The 17,294-nt window shown below is 63.8% G+C and overlaps 1 protein-coding gene across 2 annotated transcripts in view; it reads right to left on the bottom strand.

The window, feature by feature from the left end:
* CTBP2 (C-terminal binding protein 2) overlaps positions 1-17,294 on the bottom strand; it is an 80,467-nt gene that overhangs the window by 2,491 nt on the left and 60,682 nt on the right. Inside the window, exons 1-8 of one of the 2 annotated variants that reach the window (XM_051982672.1) lie at positions 9,867-11,589; positions 5,120-5,274; positions 3,969-4,113; positions 3,366-3,572; positions 2,624-2,838; positions 2,307-2,437; positions 1,683-1,810; positions 1,251-1,368 (exon numbers count right to left, since the gene is read on the bottom strand). In XM_051982672.1, the coding sequence (XP_051838632.1) occupies positions 1,251-1,368; positions 1,683-1,810; positions 2,307-2,437; positions 2,624-2,838; positions 3,366-3,572; positions 3,969-4,113; positions 5,120-5,274; positions 9,867-11,472 (2,705 nt within the window). In that variant the 5' untranslated portion in view covers positions 11,473-11,589. Of the gene's footprint in view, positions 1-1,250; positions 1,369-1,682; positions 1,811-2,306; positions 2,438-2,623; positions 2,839-3,365; positions 3,573-3,968; positions 4,114-5,119; positions 5,275-9,866; positions 11,590-17,294 lie in introns of those variants that run through there. The other variant, XM_051982673.1, reaches the window with a different exon arrangement.

Here is a 17,294-nt window from a genome sequence, read left to right on the forward strand (position 1 = left end):
CCTTGACAAGTGGGATAAACAACCTTTTAGAAATTCTTCAATGGCTGGGTCAACTTCAGAGTATGTGAAAGAGTTATCTTAGAAACGGGGAAGTTGATTCTTTTATTAACATAAATCAGAAATGATCACATGACACGGAAGGTCAACTGAATCCAAAGAGAACTAAGTGGAAGGGGACCAGACAGGGGCCACAGGCCCAAACACTCCAAATTCGCTCTAAATTCTGCTATTTGAACGTAAAATGCAGTTTCCCAAAGCTTCCTTCCCACTCGGACACACCGACTCTATGGCCCTGGAAGGCCGCACAGTTGAGAATCGGGGAATTTTCAGATCCGAGCTGCTTCCCGGCTCAGGGGAGGGGTGGGAACCTCCGGGGGAGCATTTGTAACTCTGGGGAACACACGGGGCCTCGCTATTTCTTTCCTTAGTGTCAGGGAGGTCGAGATGTACTCCCACACAAGGTGACTGAGAGGGTGGAGAAGGGAAACGAGAGCAAGGCTCCTTGCAGATCTACACATGGTATGTGAGGAAATGGGCGTAAGACCTCTGAAAAACGCCTGGATCCCCCCCAATCTTCCTCTTGCCTAACCAATCACTGGTGATTGTGATCTCATCCACCGTTACAATTCATTTTCACCTAAAACGTTTGGGGTTGAGGTCCCATCCTTGATTTCATTAATGTAGGAAACGCCTAGCGTGGAAAGCCCAAGGTCTCCCAACCAGTGCCATGTTGTTGCCTCTCTGATCCGCCAGTTAACGTGCGACAATCCACCGCCCGTCAACGGGGCTCGGGGTCCGGAAGTGGGGAGAGCGCTCTCCTTGGATTTGTCATTGGCTTAAATGGATGAGTTTTATGGCCTTTTTAACATTTTCTCTACCTTGTTCCAGGGGGCATCTGGAGGACGGATGTTCAGAAACTGTCTCTTGCTTTTGGAAGCAGACTAGAAACGAATACCCCAAAACACTGTTCTTGACTCAAGAGGAAACGTAGTTCTTACGTTCTGGACTACGGAAAATGCCGGGTGGCTCAAGGACTCGGGCCCCGTATTCAGCCAGAAGAAGACTGGGGGATGGTGGAAGTGATCTTCAGAAATCAGAAAGGGGGATCACATGAAGAGGGAGCGCCCCGGAAGCACAAGGGCAGGGGGCTTCCAACAGGGGGTTCTTCTGGGAAATAGAACACCCTGGAAGTCTTCTCTGGAGAAGCTCGGGGAGCCCAGACTTAGTGCAGAGAGAACTCCCCCTCTCACCTGTAGGTGGCGCCATTGAGCTCCGGATGGATTGCCTGTTGGTCTATCACAGACCATGGGGCCGAGGTCACAAAGAACTCCTTATTCACGCAGTTTCTGAGGCTGTCGGGGATGCGGCCTGGAATCCAAGGAGAGGCTGGCGGTTAGGGAGAGGGAGGGGCGGCCCTGGTCCCCTGCTCCGGAGCCCCTCCCGTCAAAAAGGGAGAGCTCGGGGATCCCAGGTCCCGGGAATCCCTTGGCTCCAGAGGCGAGGGTGGGGGGGTGAGGGGGGAACAAGGCAAGCGAGGGGAGTGGGGGAGAGATTGGGGATCTGGGACATCAACTCGTCCAAAACAGCATCCCCGTCCGAGGGTCCCGTGCCTTGCTTGTCCAGGGTAACTTGGGGTGAATCAAAAGGGGGGAGCAGCCAGAGGGCCCCGGGTCGGGCGATACCTGTGATTGCCCGGCGAATTTCGGTCGCGGCTGCCTCCCTCATCTCCAGAGACGCCTGCTCGCTGTACCAGGCCGTGTGCGGCGTGCAGATGAGATTGGGGGCGTCTTTCAGTGGGCCCTGAGCAAAACTAGGGAGACGGGAGGGGAGAGCGGGTGTCAATGGCCACGGCCCCGTCACCCCTCGGGGCCCACGCGCCCCCGTTTTTCACTGCATCCCCGGGTCCTGGGAGAGGCAGCATCGGGGCCGAGAAAGGATGGACTCGGCAGTAGCATCACCTGGCCTGGAGGCTGCAGACCCGGGGGCCCTCCTCGAGCCCTCCCAGCTGCAGACCCTGGGCCCTCTAACGTGACAGTGGCCCTTCTAGTGGCCGCACTTTCCTGGGCCACAAAACAAGCCATAGAAGGCCAGCGAGGGCACAAGGTTTGCTCTGGAAGGCTCCATTTCCTGCCTTTTCCCCTCACCCTGACCATGAGGAGCTGTAAGAAACCTTCCTGGGTCCCTCCGGCCGCCAGGGGCCAGGCCTTGCCCCCCACGTTCTCGCGCCCCATACCCACAGACACATGGATTTCCCCCAGGACTCGGGGGCCACTGCTTAGCCCCTCCTCCGCTCCCCGGGGACTTACCTAAAAGGTTCCGATTCGTGCACGTCCAGTGCGGCCCCTCGTATCCTTCCCTCTTTGAGGGCCTGGGCCAAGGCCTTCTCGTCCACCAGCCCCCCGCGGGCCGCGTTCACCAGGAAGGCGCCTTGTCTCATCTGGAGGGGGGAAGGAGAGGGGTCTGAAAGGCCCGAGCCCGGAGGGGACAAGCAGGGGGGACGAGCCCAGAGAGGGCACGCAGGGCCCCGAGCCTGGGGGAGATGAGCAGGGGGCCCGAGCCCCGGGAGGGGTGGGGGTGGGGGTGGACGAGCAGGGACCGCACAGGCCGCGGGCCGGCCCCTCACCTGCTTGATGGTGAAGTCGTTGATGAGGTGGTGGTTGTGCTCGTTGAGGTTGCAGTGCAGGGACACGCAGTCGCTCTGGTAGAGCAGGTCCTGCAGGGTGTAGATCCGCTGCACGCCCAGCGAGCGCTCGATGCCGTCCTGCAAGTAGGGGTCGTAGAATATGACACTGAAGCCAAAGGCCTTGGCGCGGACGGCGACGGCCTGCCCGGTGCGACCTGCGGAGACACAAAGGGCGTGCAGCGTCCCTCCCCCGGCCCCCCAGAACCGGGTGCCAAGGGGCTCTGGCGCTCACACACCCCCCCACCAGGAGGGCACACGCACGCCGGGCCCCGTCTCCCTGGGGTGGATGCGGGGCCCACCAAGACCCCGGGGCCGGGTCCCTGACCCAAGGGGCCTCCCACAGAGTCCAGGCCGGCCAAGCAGACACGGATCAAACCCCGGCAGGGCGGCCGGAGGGGCTCTCCCGGCCTCGGCTGCCCAGGGCCGCGCTCTGAGAAGAGGAAGGCGCCCATGATGGCCGCCCAATGGCCACCGGCCGCGGGGCCGTCTCCGCTCGCCCTCCACCCTTCAGCTCAGAGAGCGCCTCACAGTCGGCACCGAGCTGGGGAGGACGACTCGGGTTCAACGCCTCCACTTTGCAGATGGAGAAACTGAGGTCTGACCGGAGCGACCCCGAGGGCCCGGCCCTAAGTCCCCCATCTGGGAAGTGGAGGGTGGGGAGGGGCGTCCCGGCCGCGCGTACCAAAGCCGATGAGGCCGAGCGTCTCTCCGCGGATGCGCGCCGCCCCCGAGGCCACCTCGCGGATCTGCTCCACGCTCTGCACCCGCGTGCCCTCCCGCAGCGCCTGGTACAGCCACGTGTTCCGCCGGTAGAGGTTGAGGATGTGGCAGATGGTGGAGTCGGCCGTCTCCTCCACGGCCGCTGAGGGGATGTTACAGACGGCGATTCCTGGGGGGAGGGGGAGGCCAGAGGTGAGACCGGGACGGCTGGGCCGTACCAGGGACCCCTCTGGGATTTACCAGGCCCCAACTAGAACCTGCTGGAACACTCCAGAGACCCCACCGGGACCTGCTGGAACACTCCAGAGACCCCACCGGGACCTGCCGGAACACTCCAGAGACCCCACCGGGACCTGCCGGAACACTCCAGGGAACCCAACTGGAACCTGCTGGAACACTCCAGGGACCCCACTGGGACCTGCTGGAACACTCCAGGGACCCCTCTGGAACACTCCAGGCCCCCCACTGGGAAGCCCCCACACAGCTCACTGCTGGACAGGGTCCCTGGGAGGGACCATCTTCTCACCATCCCCCCTCCCCCATCTTCCCCTCCCCCTCAGCGCACCGAGCTCCCCGGCCGCCTTGATGTCCACGTTGTCGTAGCCGCTGCCGATGCGCACGATGACGCGCAGCGCCTTGAACTTCTCCAGGTCCTCGCGGGTGAGGGTGATGGTGTGGTACATCATGGCTCCCACGGCTTCGTTCAGCACCTGGCCAAAGACAGTCGGGGTCAGGGGGCCTGAGGCCGGCCCGAGCCAGGGGGATCCGAGTCCCCGGCCTCTTCCCGACCCCTTCCCAGCCAAGGGACCCCGGGCATGGCCTCAGTTTCTCTGTCTGTCAAAGGGGCTGGTGCGGGGCCGGAGACTCTCGGGGCTGCGTCTGGGCACTGAGGGCAGACATCCCGGGGGGGATGTGGATGTGACTTAGGCTAAGCCATCAATAAATGCTGGGGAAGCACCTACTGTGCGTTCGTCACTGGGAGCACTCCCCGCCCGGCCTGGCCCTGAAGGGCCTCTGGGGACTCCTCCCTCAGTGCCCTGTCAGGCAGGGTGGGCCTCCTATTGTGCCCCCACTGTGTACAAGGGAGTGGGCTGCGCTCTGGGGATCCCCAGACCAAGCCATAGTCTCCTGCTTGTGTGACAAGTTCCTTCTTTCTCCCTGCCTCAGTTTCCTCATCTGTAAAACGAGCCCAAGCAGGGTCTGCCAAGAAGAGCCAGACACGGACAGCAAAAATTCTGGTCGGGGCCAAAAGCCTCTGACCCTCGAGGCCGCAGTGGGGGAGGGGGCTTCCCCGGCGGGCACCCCGCTCTGCCAAGGGCGGGGGCGGAGCTCCGAGCTGCCCTCTGTGCCCTGGCCAGGCCCGGGGGCAGTCGGAGCCGGGGAGCGCCCACCCCTTCACTTAACAGCAGTCCCCGCAGCCGGGCTCAGGGGGTCGCTGGGAAAGGGACCAGGACTCCCGGGTGCAGGCTTAGCCCCTCACTCGGGGGTGGGAGGTGGCTCGGCGACCTTCTGTCCAGACAACTACGAGGAAGGTCGGCTGACTGAGCGACCACAAGCCTGCCTGACCTCTGACCCAGGAGCCCCGGCCCCTCAGCAGCTCATGCGGAGGGAGTGGGTCGCTGTGCCCTGCCCGGGGGGAGGGGTCTGGGCCAGCTCAGAGCTCATCAGACCAACCCCCACCTTATAGGTCAGCCCGCCGAGGCCGGGGGCGCTCACCTTCTCGTGGATCTCCTGCGTGGATTGTGCGTCACAGAAGGCCACGGTGGCCAGGTCCTTCAGGATGGGCATCTCCACGGTGCAGTCCCGCCCGTCCAGCAGCGCCACCAGGGGCCGGGGGTGCAGGGGGCCGTTCATGATTTGGGGGCGGATGCCTGGGGGGGCACAAGAGGGAGGGACCCGTCAGAGCGGACTGCGGCTCGGAGAGGGGGACCCCGAAGGATGAGGGCCCAGGGGGTCGGACCGGGCGAGGACGCAGGGGGCCGGGGTTCCGGGCCCCCCTTTGGGCCTCCTGCCTCTGCTTCTCCAAGAACTCTGAGCCCCGCGCCAATCTCGTCATCGCTGCCAGAGACGGAGGCTCAGAAACGGAAATCGTGCCTCGGCCGCTCCCAAGTCAGAGGCAGGACTGGAACCCAGGACCCGGTGCTGCAGGCCCTTCCCCGCCCTGTTTCCCACACCCAGGAGATGGGGCTGTGGTCTCGGGGACCCCGGATTCGCTGCCGGTCTTGGAAAGAACAAGACTCTCCTGGAATGGGCAGGAATCCTGCTGACCGCACGTCGTCCCCTCCCCCCGACTGGGAGCGGGGCTGGCTCCTCGTGACGCGGGACGGGAGGAGGAGAGAGATGGCGGCTAAAAGGAGAGATTCCGAGCAAAGAACCCGGCCGGTGGCTCCGGGTCCGAACAATCCGGATGCCTCCCGGGAGCTGGACCAGAAGCCCCACAGGGGGCAGGAGAGGGACCGGCTCGGGGCCCGGACACGCCGGATGAGGGACAGCCCGAAGGGCCAGAGCGCTTCTATCTTTGGAGGAACTCGGCCTGGAAATGACTCGGGGAGACGCCATCATGGCGGGATGCCGGGACTCCCTGGCCCTTGGGGTCCGGGAGAGAACAAAGCCCAGCAGGGTCTAGGAGGCGGAGACACTTTGGAGTCTGGAGCCCGGTCTCGCCTGATCCCCTTGGGATGCTTTGGGGGCTGCCCATCACCCCCGGAGACTCAGTCGGGGAGAAGCAATGCGTACAGGGGAGGGGCTCCCAACCGGCCGAGGCTCCCGGCCCTGGGCCCCCCGACTCCGGCCCTTGTTCCCCAGTGCAATGGAAGGCCGGGGTCCCAGGCCCCGCTCCCCTGTAGCTCCCGGTCTGTGGGCTGAGCGGGGTCTGACTCTGGGGGGCCCGACGGCCACTACGCCCTGTGGTGGGAGGGAACGGCTCCAAGTCTCTGAGGTCCCGGGACCCCCGGAGCCGTTCTGGCCCAGACGTGGGGGAGGGGGAGTGCTCCGAGAGCAGGATGAGCTGCCACCATCTGCTGTGGCTCGGGGGCCCGGAGGCCATCTGGGGCTCCCTCCCCCACTGGCCTGTTGGCTGCTGGTGTCAATCACGGCTCCTTCCAGCGAGGGGGGCTCTGACTCCCAGGGCGAGCCTCCTGACCCGGGGGGAGGCTGATGGGGGAGCCCTCGCCGAGACCGGCCGAGCCTGGGGGGCAGAAGGCACCCGGGCACTGGGGGGGAGCCGAGACCCACAGTCTGCCAGGGAGGACGTGATCGCCGAATCAAACTAAGGCGGGGGGAGGGCTGCGGGTGCCCTCCCGAACCCGAGCAGTGATTGGCAGCTAGGCCGGGCGCCGGGGCCCAGCCCCTGAGACCGTGCTGGGTGTGGGGCCACCCGGGACCCCGGCTCGGACGGTGGGGAAGTGGTCACAGCCCCCAGGTCTAAAGCAGACGGTCAGGGGGCAAAGGTAATTCTGAGGGAACTCCCTGGGGGAGTCTTGGAAATCCACAGCCCCCTCTCCTCCCGAGGACGCAGAGCGTCAGCCTGGCCCGTCTACACCAGCGCTCGCAGCCCACCTCTCCGGCTGCACCCACCACAAAGCGCTTAAAATGAAAACAGGCCCCAACGCCAAAGGGAGGAGCTGGGGCCAGGGCGTCTCCGTCAGTGCCTTCTGATCCCACGGTTTTGAACGGGCAAGCCATTATCCAAGGGATTAACGGTGAAAATCTGTGCCCAGCGGGCACAGACCTAACAACGCCACTCCTGGGCACAAATAAATATACCAAAAGACAACGGTCCGTGCGCACCAAAAGTACTCCCAGCGGCTCTCCTCAGGGCAGAACAAGCAGAAATCGGGGGGCTGCCCAGCAGCGGGCAGTGGCTCAGGAGAAGGAAAAGTCTTCCCCAAAGGAAAAAGGACGTGCACAAAGGGACGGCCACGTCCTGGGACGGCCGCCGCGAGGGACTCCGCCGTCGTCAGCAGCGCGATCGTCCCCGGCGGCTCTGAAGGACCAAAAATCCTGTCGTACCCAGAGAAGGAACTGACTTGTCGGCACGCAGACTGAAGCATTTTCTCTCTGTCTCTATCCCCCCGCCCCCCTCTGTCTCTCTGTGTCTCTGTCTCTGTCTCTCTCTCTCTCTCTCTCTCTCTCTCTCTGTCCATCTCTCTTTTAACTCAATTTCTCTTGAGGGCTGTTTTTCTTGGGGGGAGTGGGGGTGGGGGAGGGGGGAGGATCTCAGTTTTCTTTCACACCTCGGAAATATTTTCCAAAACTTCACTGTGATGTCTTGGTTGGGGGCGGGGATGAGGGCGAGAACCTAGAACTCAAAAATCTTCAACAAAGGGAAAGAAAACATGTTTGCTGGGGTTAACAATAAATCAAACACAAATAATAATAAAAAAATGAATGGCCATTTGCCCCGTTTGCCGACCCCTGGGCCAGAGATGGGGTCGAGGTCCCACTTGGAACCCTGGGGGACTGCAGCCCCCACCCCGCCCTTCCCCAGGCTGCCCAAGGAACAAAGGCCACGTCCTTCGTGTCTGCGTCCACACTGGCTGCGGCTGCACTGGGGGAAGCCTTCGGCCCCCTGGCGCTGTACTGGGGAGGCGCTGAGGTCCCATGTTTTTATTTAAGGGAAAAAAGAACAGATATTTTAAAAAAATTCACAGGATTCCTCGCCAAAAGGGCCGAGCCCTCGCCCGTCGCCCTCCTCCAGGACGCGGCGCTCCGTTTCCTGGCCCGAGACCGAATGACCTTTAAGGTCCCTCCCCGCTCCAGACCTGGTCCCTCAGGCTGTTGGCGAGCCTGCCAGCCTGGAGGGGCACTCGATGCCGCCCCCCCCTCGGCGACCCGGGGGGACACAAAGACGGAGCCGGTCTCTACAGACTAGGAGGAGGCAGAGAGGGAGAGCCGGGTCGTGGCCGAGGCCCTCCTGGGGGGGGGGGGTGGCCGGCACTGGCCGGCGGGCATTCGGTCTGCCGGACAGAGAGATGGATTCGTTCTCTGATGAGCTTCCTTTTCTAATCGAATTCCTGGAAAGCGGCAGGAGGCCGGGGCACAGAGCGAAGGTCCCCGTCCCTCGGGCGTCACCTCGTGCCCTGACCGGCCGGCGCCCCGCCAATCAAACGGGCAAAAGCGACGCGGCGGCCGGCGCCGGGTGGGGGAGGCAGCGTCAAATTAAAAAAAAATTAAGGCAATTTTGCAGGTCCTACTTTAGCTAAACCTTTCAATGACTTCAATGAGGAGATAATCTTTCTGTGATTATGACCAAACCTTCCCGTCGCCTAGCAACGCATAATTAAGGAATATGTTTTCAGATCCGCTTTGCAAGCTGCCCATTATCAGATGAGATCGCTACAGCAACAAATGTGGTGCTCATGCAAATGAGGCGGCTGCGGAGAAAGCGGCTCCACTGCGCGAGGGGGGGCCGAGGACCCCGAGAAATCGCAAGAGACTGCTCCCACACGGCGGAACGGGCAGAGCCCCCGGAGAGAAGAGCGCCAATGTCATTTCTAGGACAAAAGGCGACCCCCCCCCCCCAACAAAACCAAACCCAGCCCTTTTTTGCTTTTTAAGTATGATCACAAGGTAACCCAGCGGCCCCCCCACAGCCCCCCGACCCCCTTCCAGTGGGGACAGAATTCACCGATTCACCTTCACAGCAGAGGAAGCTCCCCCCCTTTTCCCCTGGGGGGGGGGCGGATTTACATTTACGCCTCTGGAATTTCCCAACAACCTCTAAGAGGTCCTTGCTTTGTGGCCAAAGGAGGCGCTGAGAGGGCTCGGTCTGGGAGGGACAGGATGCTCGGGGAGCGAGCTCGGCCTCTGGCTTCTGTTCGTAATTTGTTGCCAGCGGTTCCTGGGGAGGGGGAGTGCTGGGGGTCGGGGGCTCCGGGTCAAGGACAACATGTCCTTCCAGACCGCGCCCCGGCGGGGGGCAGCGTCCCCCCGGGGACAGTCTGTGACCAAAAATGGCCGGTTACTCTCCAGCCTGTTTCTGCCTGACCAGACATAAAACCTATACTGACCCCCCCCCCCCTTTTCCTTAATTTCCCGGCTGGGCAGGAAGAGGGATAATCGCTGACTTAAGGACGACCCCACCTCCTTCGTGGCTCCCGGCCCCCCACCCCAGCCAGGAAAAAGCATTTCTTCTGCAGGCTTGGAAATCGTGTAGGCGGCGGCGGCGGCGAGTGCTAAAGGGCCCGCGAGGAGTCGCTCGGCCGGAACTGGGTCACTCGGCGGGAGAGCAGAGGCCAGGGGGCCCGGCGCTGGGGGAGGGGAGGGGTCAGCCCAACGCCCAGTGAGCGGGAGCACCGGCTCTGGACGAGCTCCCCGGGGACGCCCCCCTCCCATCCCGTGCCCGCCCCCGCCCGGCCGACCCCTCCCTCACGGGGACCCGACCCGCGACCCCCTCGGTCGGCACCGGAGGCCGTCCCGCCCGAGGGCCGCCCGCGCCGAGCTGCGAGGCCGAGGCAATTACTTTGCTCAGACGGGATCATGGTGGAGACGATGATGGGGGCTCCGGTGCGCCGGGCCACCTTCTGATACGGAGAGTGGGGCGTGTGGAGGCTCTGGCTGCCCGCGGGCGGCAGGGCGGCGTCCGCGGGGGTGCCCGGCTTCCTCAGGAGCTGGGGGCTGCCGCGGGGGCTGGGCAGGGGGGCGGCGGCGCGGTCCCGTTTCATCAGCTCCATGGGCACTGTGTAGGCGGTAGAGTAGGCGGTCTTGGGGCTGGGGTGGAGGCTGTTCTGGACCGAGGTGGTCATGGCTAGCCCGGCCTGGGGGGAGCAGGGGGGCCCCAGGCGGGCGTTGAGCGGGCATGGCACAGGAGAGTGATACCCGGGGTTCGGCTGGCCCGCGCCGGCGGCCGAGTAGGTGGCGGTCTCCAGGAGGTGCTGGGACGGCGCGCTGGCGGGTCTGCGGCTCGCCTCGGCCCGGGGCGAGGCCGCCTGCGGCGGGAAGGCGGACGGGGGCCGGGCGGGGCCGCCCGCGTAGTCGTTGGCCAGGAGGTCGCCCCGGTGGCTGAAGCTGTTGGAGCGGAGCCTGGGGCGCGGGGGGGGCCCCTTGTGGTCCGGCCGGTGCAGCTGCAGCTCGGCCCGGAAGTGACCGGCCAGCCGGGAGAGGAGGCGCGCCTGGCCCAGGTTGGGGGCCACGGCCCGGATGTCGTTCTCCTCCATCACAGCCAGCACGCCGGGGCAGTCGAAGCCCTGCTGCAGCAAGGCCCCCACGGTGCCCTCCGACACGCCCTCCATCCGCAGCAGGGCCACGAACTCGGGGTCCACGGCCCTCTTGCCGTCCGAGGTCGGGGCCTGGGAGGGGGCCGCGAGGGGCTCGTAGGGCTCGTACGCCCCCTTGGTCCCGAGGGCTTCGCCGTAGCCCCGGCTCCCGGGGCCCCCCTCGGCCACCACGGGGTCCACCACCAGGCACGTGGGCGCGGTCTGCCTGGCGATGGGCGGGGGCTCCGGGGGCCTGGTGCCCACGTCATTCAGGAGGTGCCGGCTGGGATAGAGGGGCGCCTCTGCCCCGTACCTCAGAGGGGGAGGCTCGGGCCCGTACCTGCCGGGGCCCGGCTCCCGGCTGCGCGCCCTGGGGCCCTCGGGGATCATCTTCCCCTCGGGCTCTCGGTAAAGGCGAGCGGCTTCCGAGCGGGCCGGGGCCTGGTCCCACGCCAGCCGGTTTGCGGGCATCCCGTAATTCGGCGCCGGCCTGCCGACCATTTGGTCCCTGAAGTAGGGCGGCTCTCTGGGGGCCCTGCCCGCCGCCGAGGGGGGGTCGCCGTAGAACTCCTGGGAGCTCCGCCCGGACAGCGCGAGCTGCCTGCTGTCGTAGTAGACAAACTCGGGGGCCGAGTTCTTCCTCAGGGGGCCGGCCCCGAAGGCCACTTCCTGGTACAGGAAGGGATCCGGTCTCTCGGGCCCGCCCTGCATCACGATCTCGGGCCCCTCGTACCACCCCGGCTCGCCGCCGGCGCTCAGAGAGCTCCTTCTGCTGGGCGAGGGTCTGGCGTAGTCCGGGGCGCCCTCGTACCAGCCGGCAGCATCCCAGCTCTGGGAGCGACCGAGGCCGACGGGCCTGTGGGGGACCGGCATCGGAGAGAGCCGTGTCCGCGGGCGGGCCGGACGCTTCGGTCACATCCCTGGGCGGGCGGGCCGCGGACCCCTCGGCGGTTTTGCGTTTCAGAGTCTCTCCTGAATTATTAATTCTCTGAAACTCGAGCAGACCAAGCCGGCGAGAGGGCTCCGGCCCCGCTCGTCAGCAGCGATGAAAGGTCTCTTCTGTCTCGGGCAGCCCCCGAGGGCGGCCGGCCCGCTTAATCCGGCCCCTTATCCCTTCCTGCAGCCCGGCCGGCCGATGGCTCCCAGGGCTGCGGGCACCAGCGCCTGGGGATTAAGAGCTAAAGAAAGCCTCCAAAGCTTTGTGCCATGTGACAGGGCACGGAATGAGGCCGCCCGGGGACGGCGGCTCCCACCCAGGCAGACCTCGGAGCGCTGCGAGCGGCCCCTCCCCCTCGGGGGCTTTCAGGCCGGTCTGTCCCACTTTCAAGGAGAGGGGAGATAAAAAGGCCGGCTTGGAAGTCAGGCCCCCCTAATCCCTCCTGATAAGTTAATCCACCGGCCGGGAGCAACGCTAATGAGATGTGAGCAGGAGGACGGGCTGAGCGGGAAGCCCGGCAGACCCGGGGCACCCCCAAGCCAAAGGAGGGGCGGGAAGCTCACTGACTCCGGAAAAGCCCCCCCCGCCCCGGTCCTATTTAAAAACACACGGACCAAAACCAGCCCGAATGTCTTTTCCTCCTTGTCCTAAGAAACAGCTTCCAGGGAGGAAAATGGTGGCAGGGCCAGCCTTCTCCGAGGCCCCTGGGAAAGGGCACGGCAGAGGGAGGAAGGCCGGCCCCCTCTCCTGCCCCCCGCTTCCCTTCCCATGACTTGGGCAAAGAAAGAACGCTTCCTGACTCGAGGATCCTGCGGCTGCCCGGGAGGGCCGAGGATGGCAGGCGCTCCTGGCTCCCCAGATAAAGACGTCCTGCCGGGGCGGGCGGATCAGGGCCGGGAGCCCGACCCCCGCGCCCACGCGCCTTTCCCCGGCGTCAGGACTCTAAGGAACAATGCCTTAACGAGGACTGCACGTTGGAAAGCATAAATCCTTCAAGGCAGCGGCCGACCGACGGCTTCTCCTTTTGTCCCGAGGAAACGGCCCCCCCTGCAGTTCCGGGGGAGGGGGCAGCCGGCATCCTCACGGGACCCCTCCCGAGCCAAGCCTGGGGGCTCAGGCCGGCCCCGGCCACAAAGTGACTGCTCGCTTCGCCGCCACGGAATGGTCGAGGGCTTTTTCTGAGGCGAGTGAGGTCCACCTCCGAGGGAGGGGGCGGGGGCCAGCGCGGTCCTCCGGGACCTCAGGCCGAGTCACGCCGAGGTGCGGGGGGCGACGGGGAGCATCGTCCCGAGTCTGGCGGAGGCCGAGAGCGAGTCATGCCGTGCGCCGCGGCCACGAATCTGTTAAAGCTCATTAGTGTGGACACCTGCCTGTGGCCGCTATCTCTGACCCAAATGCTCACCCGGTCACGTGCTCACCCCCGAAAGCCTCTCATTGGTCCAGGCTCCCAAAGCCCTTCCAATGTGCGCTTTAAAAAAATTCAGATCATCCTTCCTCGGATACAGCCCGAGCCAAACCAGGGGATCTGCGCAGAGAAGTCACCTTAAATCATCCGGGCTGGCGGGGCTGGGGAAAATCCTCCTGAGACGGGGAAGCCTCGGGGCCGGAGCACACTGAGCCAGTCCGTCCGTCCGTCCGTCCGCCTCTGTCTCTCCCTCCCTCCCTTTCTCTGTCGCTGTCTCCCCCTCCCCCCTTCTCTGTCTGTCTCCCTCCCTCCCTTTCTGTCTCTGTCTCCGCTTTCCTTGCCTTCTGGATAAGATCGATGCAGGGGGAGGGAGGAGGAGGAGGTCATCCTTGCATCAGCTCTGCTAGCCACAGCGAGAGCACCTACTACGTGCTAAGGGGCGGGCAATGAGCCTATGGCCCGGCGCACAGTAGGTGCTTAACAAATGCCCAGCGATGGACTCAATGAAGAAGCCTGGGCGGCCCCCACCCTCAGCTATCTCCCTTCTGAGCCTTAGTTTCTCCACCCCTAAAATGGGGATGATAATAGTCCCTCTCGCCAAAGCCGCTGGGATCCAATGAGCTATTTGTAAAGATACATGTAACTAGTGCTGTCACTAAGTAACATTGTCAGCTACGTTACATAACCCCTAGTTACTATGTATACTACTCGTGACACAATCTGATTCTGGGCTCCGGGTCCGGGACCTCCGACTGGGCCAGACGCTGAGGTTAAGCTTTCCCTCGGTTACTGCCGCTCTCGGAAACCGCTGCCCCCCCGCGCCGGGGAGGGCGACCTTCTGGGACGGTGTAAGCCGGACTCTGACTAACCCCGAAGCGACACAACGCGCGGCACCCAGCGCCCGGAACCCAACGAACCATCGTTTCCTTTTTGTCTCGCTCTCTCCAATATCCAGCAAAATCTGAAGCTTGGTACACAGCTGGCGCTTAAGCAATGTTTGCTGGAGCTGATTACCCACTTGGGCTCCTTGAGGGGCAGAGGATGTTATGCTGGCAGTACAAAGCACGAGACCTTGTACTCAGCTGGTGACTAATAAATGAGAAAACTGTTCTGTCGGCGTGAGGATTTAGCCCTTGTCCGGTGGGGCACTGAATGGCGGGCACGTGGGCGGGCCGAGGGGCTGCTTCTGGCAGGAAGGGCAGGGGAGTGACTCCCACCCCCCCGCCCCGCCGGAGCCTGGCCGAGCTGTGCAGACGGCCCTTTGTCGAGATCCGGGTCTGGGAATCTGCCGACTACGTAACGGAGCTGGTTTGGTTTGGTTTTCCCAAACCTCCCGCCCGCCCTGGGAAAAGCCCCATTTTGCTTACACGGGAAGAGGGGAAATCTTGAAATGGTTAAAAAGGGGGAGACCATGAGCATGGGGGGGGGGAAGGGTGAGGGGGGGGCTGCTTTAGCCGCCTCTTCCTCCAAACTGGACGAGGACAAAGGGAAAATGAGCAGAACTGCCCAGGAATCATTTTCACTCATCAAAGGCCCCGCGGAGCATCTGAAAGCACTCAGCCCCTGGAGCGGAGCCACGGCTTTCCCCCATTCCCAACCCGGAGCTCGGAGGCGTGACCGAGGACTCCGGGCCGGGGCGGAATACGCAGGCCGAGCCCCCGGCCCGAGGAGCCGCCGGGCAGCCACGCGCAGCCGGAGCCGGGCCGACTCTTCCGATCCTGGAAAAGATTCACTGGGAAGCCGGGAACATCAGAGCCAGGAAGAGCAAAAGACCAGACTCGCGGCCATGTTGGATTCGCCTTCATCCCCAGGAAGGGCAGACAGGGAGTCACCCCCCCCCCAAGTCTTTGTAGAAGCAAATAGAGAATCCAGAAGGACGGAACCCAAAGTCCCCTCGGACCCGCAAGTCCCAGGGGCAAAAGCCCCTTCCCCAGAGTCTCCAGGCTGGGACGCATGGGGAGAGGGGCTGCAGGAAGCGGACGCGCGCTCCCCTCAGCCGCGGGGCCACCTCCCACCGGAGCCCTCCCGCGACCACGCGTCTGTGTGGCTTCGGGGACGCGTCCGGTGCCCCCCGGCGTCACGCTCGGGACGGGGCCTGGAACGCCCCAGGAAAACCCTTTGCCAGGCGGCTGGGAAGTCTGGGGATGGACCCGTGGGCCTGGATGATCCCACGGGGAGAAAGGACTGGGCTGGGAGGCTCCTTGTGTGGCCCCACGAGGGAAGCCAGGGCAGACCCTGCTCCTCTCCGCCTGCCCCTCGGGAGCCGCTTCCGAGCCGGCCTTCCCCTCTGGGCGGGGACACTGCCCTCCCCTCCCGGGCTCTCTGGCCCTCATGAGAGAAAACAGAGGGACCCCTCCCCACTTCTCGAGGAACACGCTCAGTGTCCAACGGCCGGCCCGGCTTGCCTGACAGACCTGGGGGGGCAGGCGGGGGTCTGGGAACCGTAACTAACCTCCGGGTCCCACCCCTGTCACGAGTGCCCCGGACGCTCACCAGGAGGCGATGGGGGCGCAGACACCCCGCGGGGCCCATCCCCCCGCTCCCCTGGGACCCAGGAACCAGCCCCCGGCCACTTCCCAAGGGGAAAGAGACCCGGACGAGCCCTCGCGGACCAAACAGGGCCTGGGTGACGAGCTGACCCGGAGAAAAAGGGCAAATAGGCTTGGGACAGCGGGGGCAACCGCGGCCGTACCCACTGATGGAGCCACTTGGCCCAGCGGGGGGCGCTGTGCCCACGACTGCGGCCGTACCCACTGTTGGAGCCACTTGGCCCAGCGGGGGGCGCCCTCAGGGAGATCTCCCCTCGGCGGAGGACCAGAAGGCGGGACAAAGCCTTCTGGGAGAGAGGCCGGAGACGGGCTCCCCAAGGGGAGCACTCTCTGCCCAGGACAGTGAGGGGCCTTGTGGGACAGAAGCACGTTCCCATAAACTGGGGGCAGAGCCCCAAAAACCGGGCGGGGAAAGTTCCCCAAACCTTCACCTTCCCTCCACGCCCGCAGAGGGGACCCCGGGACAGAAGCGAGCGAGGGGACGCCCGTCCAGGAGCGCCCCGGCTCCTCGTGGGCCAGAGAGGGCAGAACCCGGTCCAGACGCCCGAGCCTCCCGCGGGGACACCGAGCGGCTGCCCCGGGAGCTGGGATCTGAAGGCAAGTCCTCCGACTCCAGAGTCCAGGCAGATCCACGGACACGAGAGACCCTCAAAGGAGAGGCCAGTTAACATTAACACGCCCAGGGCTGGGCCCCGGGGGCGACAGTGCACCCGAGGGGCGAGACCCGCTGCGGCCTCCTCGGCCCGGGCTCCCTGCAGGGAGGGGCCCCCACGCAGCAAAGGGCCAACCCGTCTCCCGGACTAGGATCTCACACGCCTGGGGGGCTCACGTGGCCCCCCAATTCCCGACCCCCCAGCTCCAGGCTGCAAAAAAAGCCCCCAGTAAGGGCAGGGAAAGGGGGGCGTCAAGGCAGAGGGAGAACCCCGAGATCTCTGTTCCCGGGCCGTCTCCCGCCTTCCTTGGAACCACCACATCGTCTCCGGGGGTTCGGTCTGCCCGGTTTGAGTTAATGTCTAGTTGCCTATTGTATATTTACAGAACTAATGTAATTACAGCTAATCGCCTAATTAGTGCAAGCGACATAATTGCCTAATTGGAACACGCCGTTATGACGTAGGGCCTGGGAAATCCCACTTCCCAAATACGAGTTTTGGGGGGATTGTGAGAGATTTATCAGATGTAATCGGTAACGGAAGCTGCTGGTCCCAGTCAGGCCGGGGGTTTGTTCATGCTTGCAGGACCCCTAGAGAAATATATACCTATGTGTACACACACTGACACACTCACAGACATACACACGCTGACACACACATATACACACACTGACACACACTCTCACAGACACACACTGACACACACATATACACACACTGACACACACTCTCACAGACACACACACTCCAACTCACAGACACACTCGCACACACACTCTCACACACACACTCGCACACACACTGACACACTGACACACACTCTCACAGACACACACACTCCAACTCACAGACACACTCGCACACACACTGACACACACTCTCACAGACACACACTGACACACACATATACACACACTGACACACACTCTCACAGACACACACACTCCAACTCACAGACACACTCGCACACACACTGACACTCTCACACACACTCTCAGACACACACATATACACACACTGACACACACTCTCACAGACACACTCGCACACACACTGACACTCACACACACTCTCAGACACACACACTGACACACACTCTCACACACACTGACACACACATATACACACACTGACACACACTCTCACAGACA

The sequence above is a fragment of the Antechinus flavipes genome, chromosome 2, assembly GCF_016432865.1.
Source record: "Antechinus flavipes isolate AdamAnt ecotype Samford, QLD, Australia chromosome 2, AdamAnt_v2, whole genome shotgun sequence".
Lineage (NCBI taxonomy): Eukaryota > Metazoa > Chordata > Mammalia > Dasyuromorphia > Dasyuridae > Antechinus > Antechinus flavipes.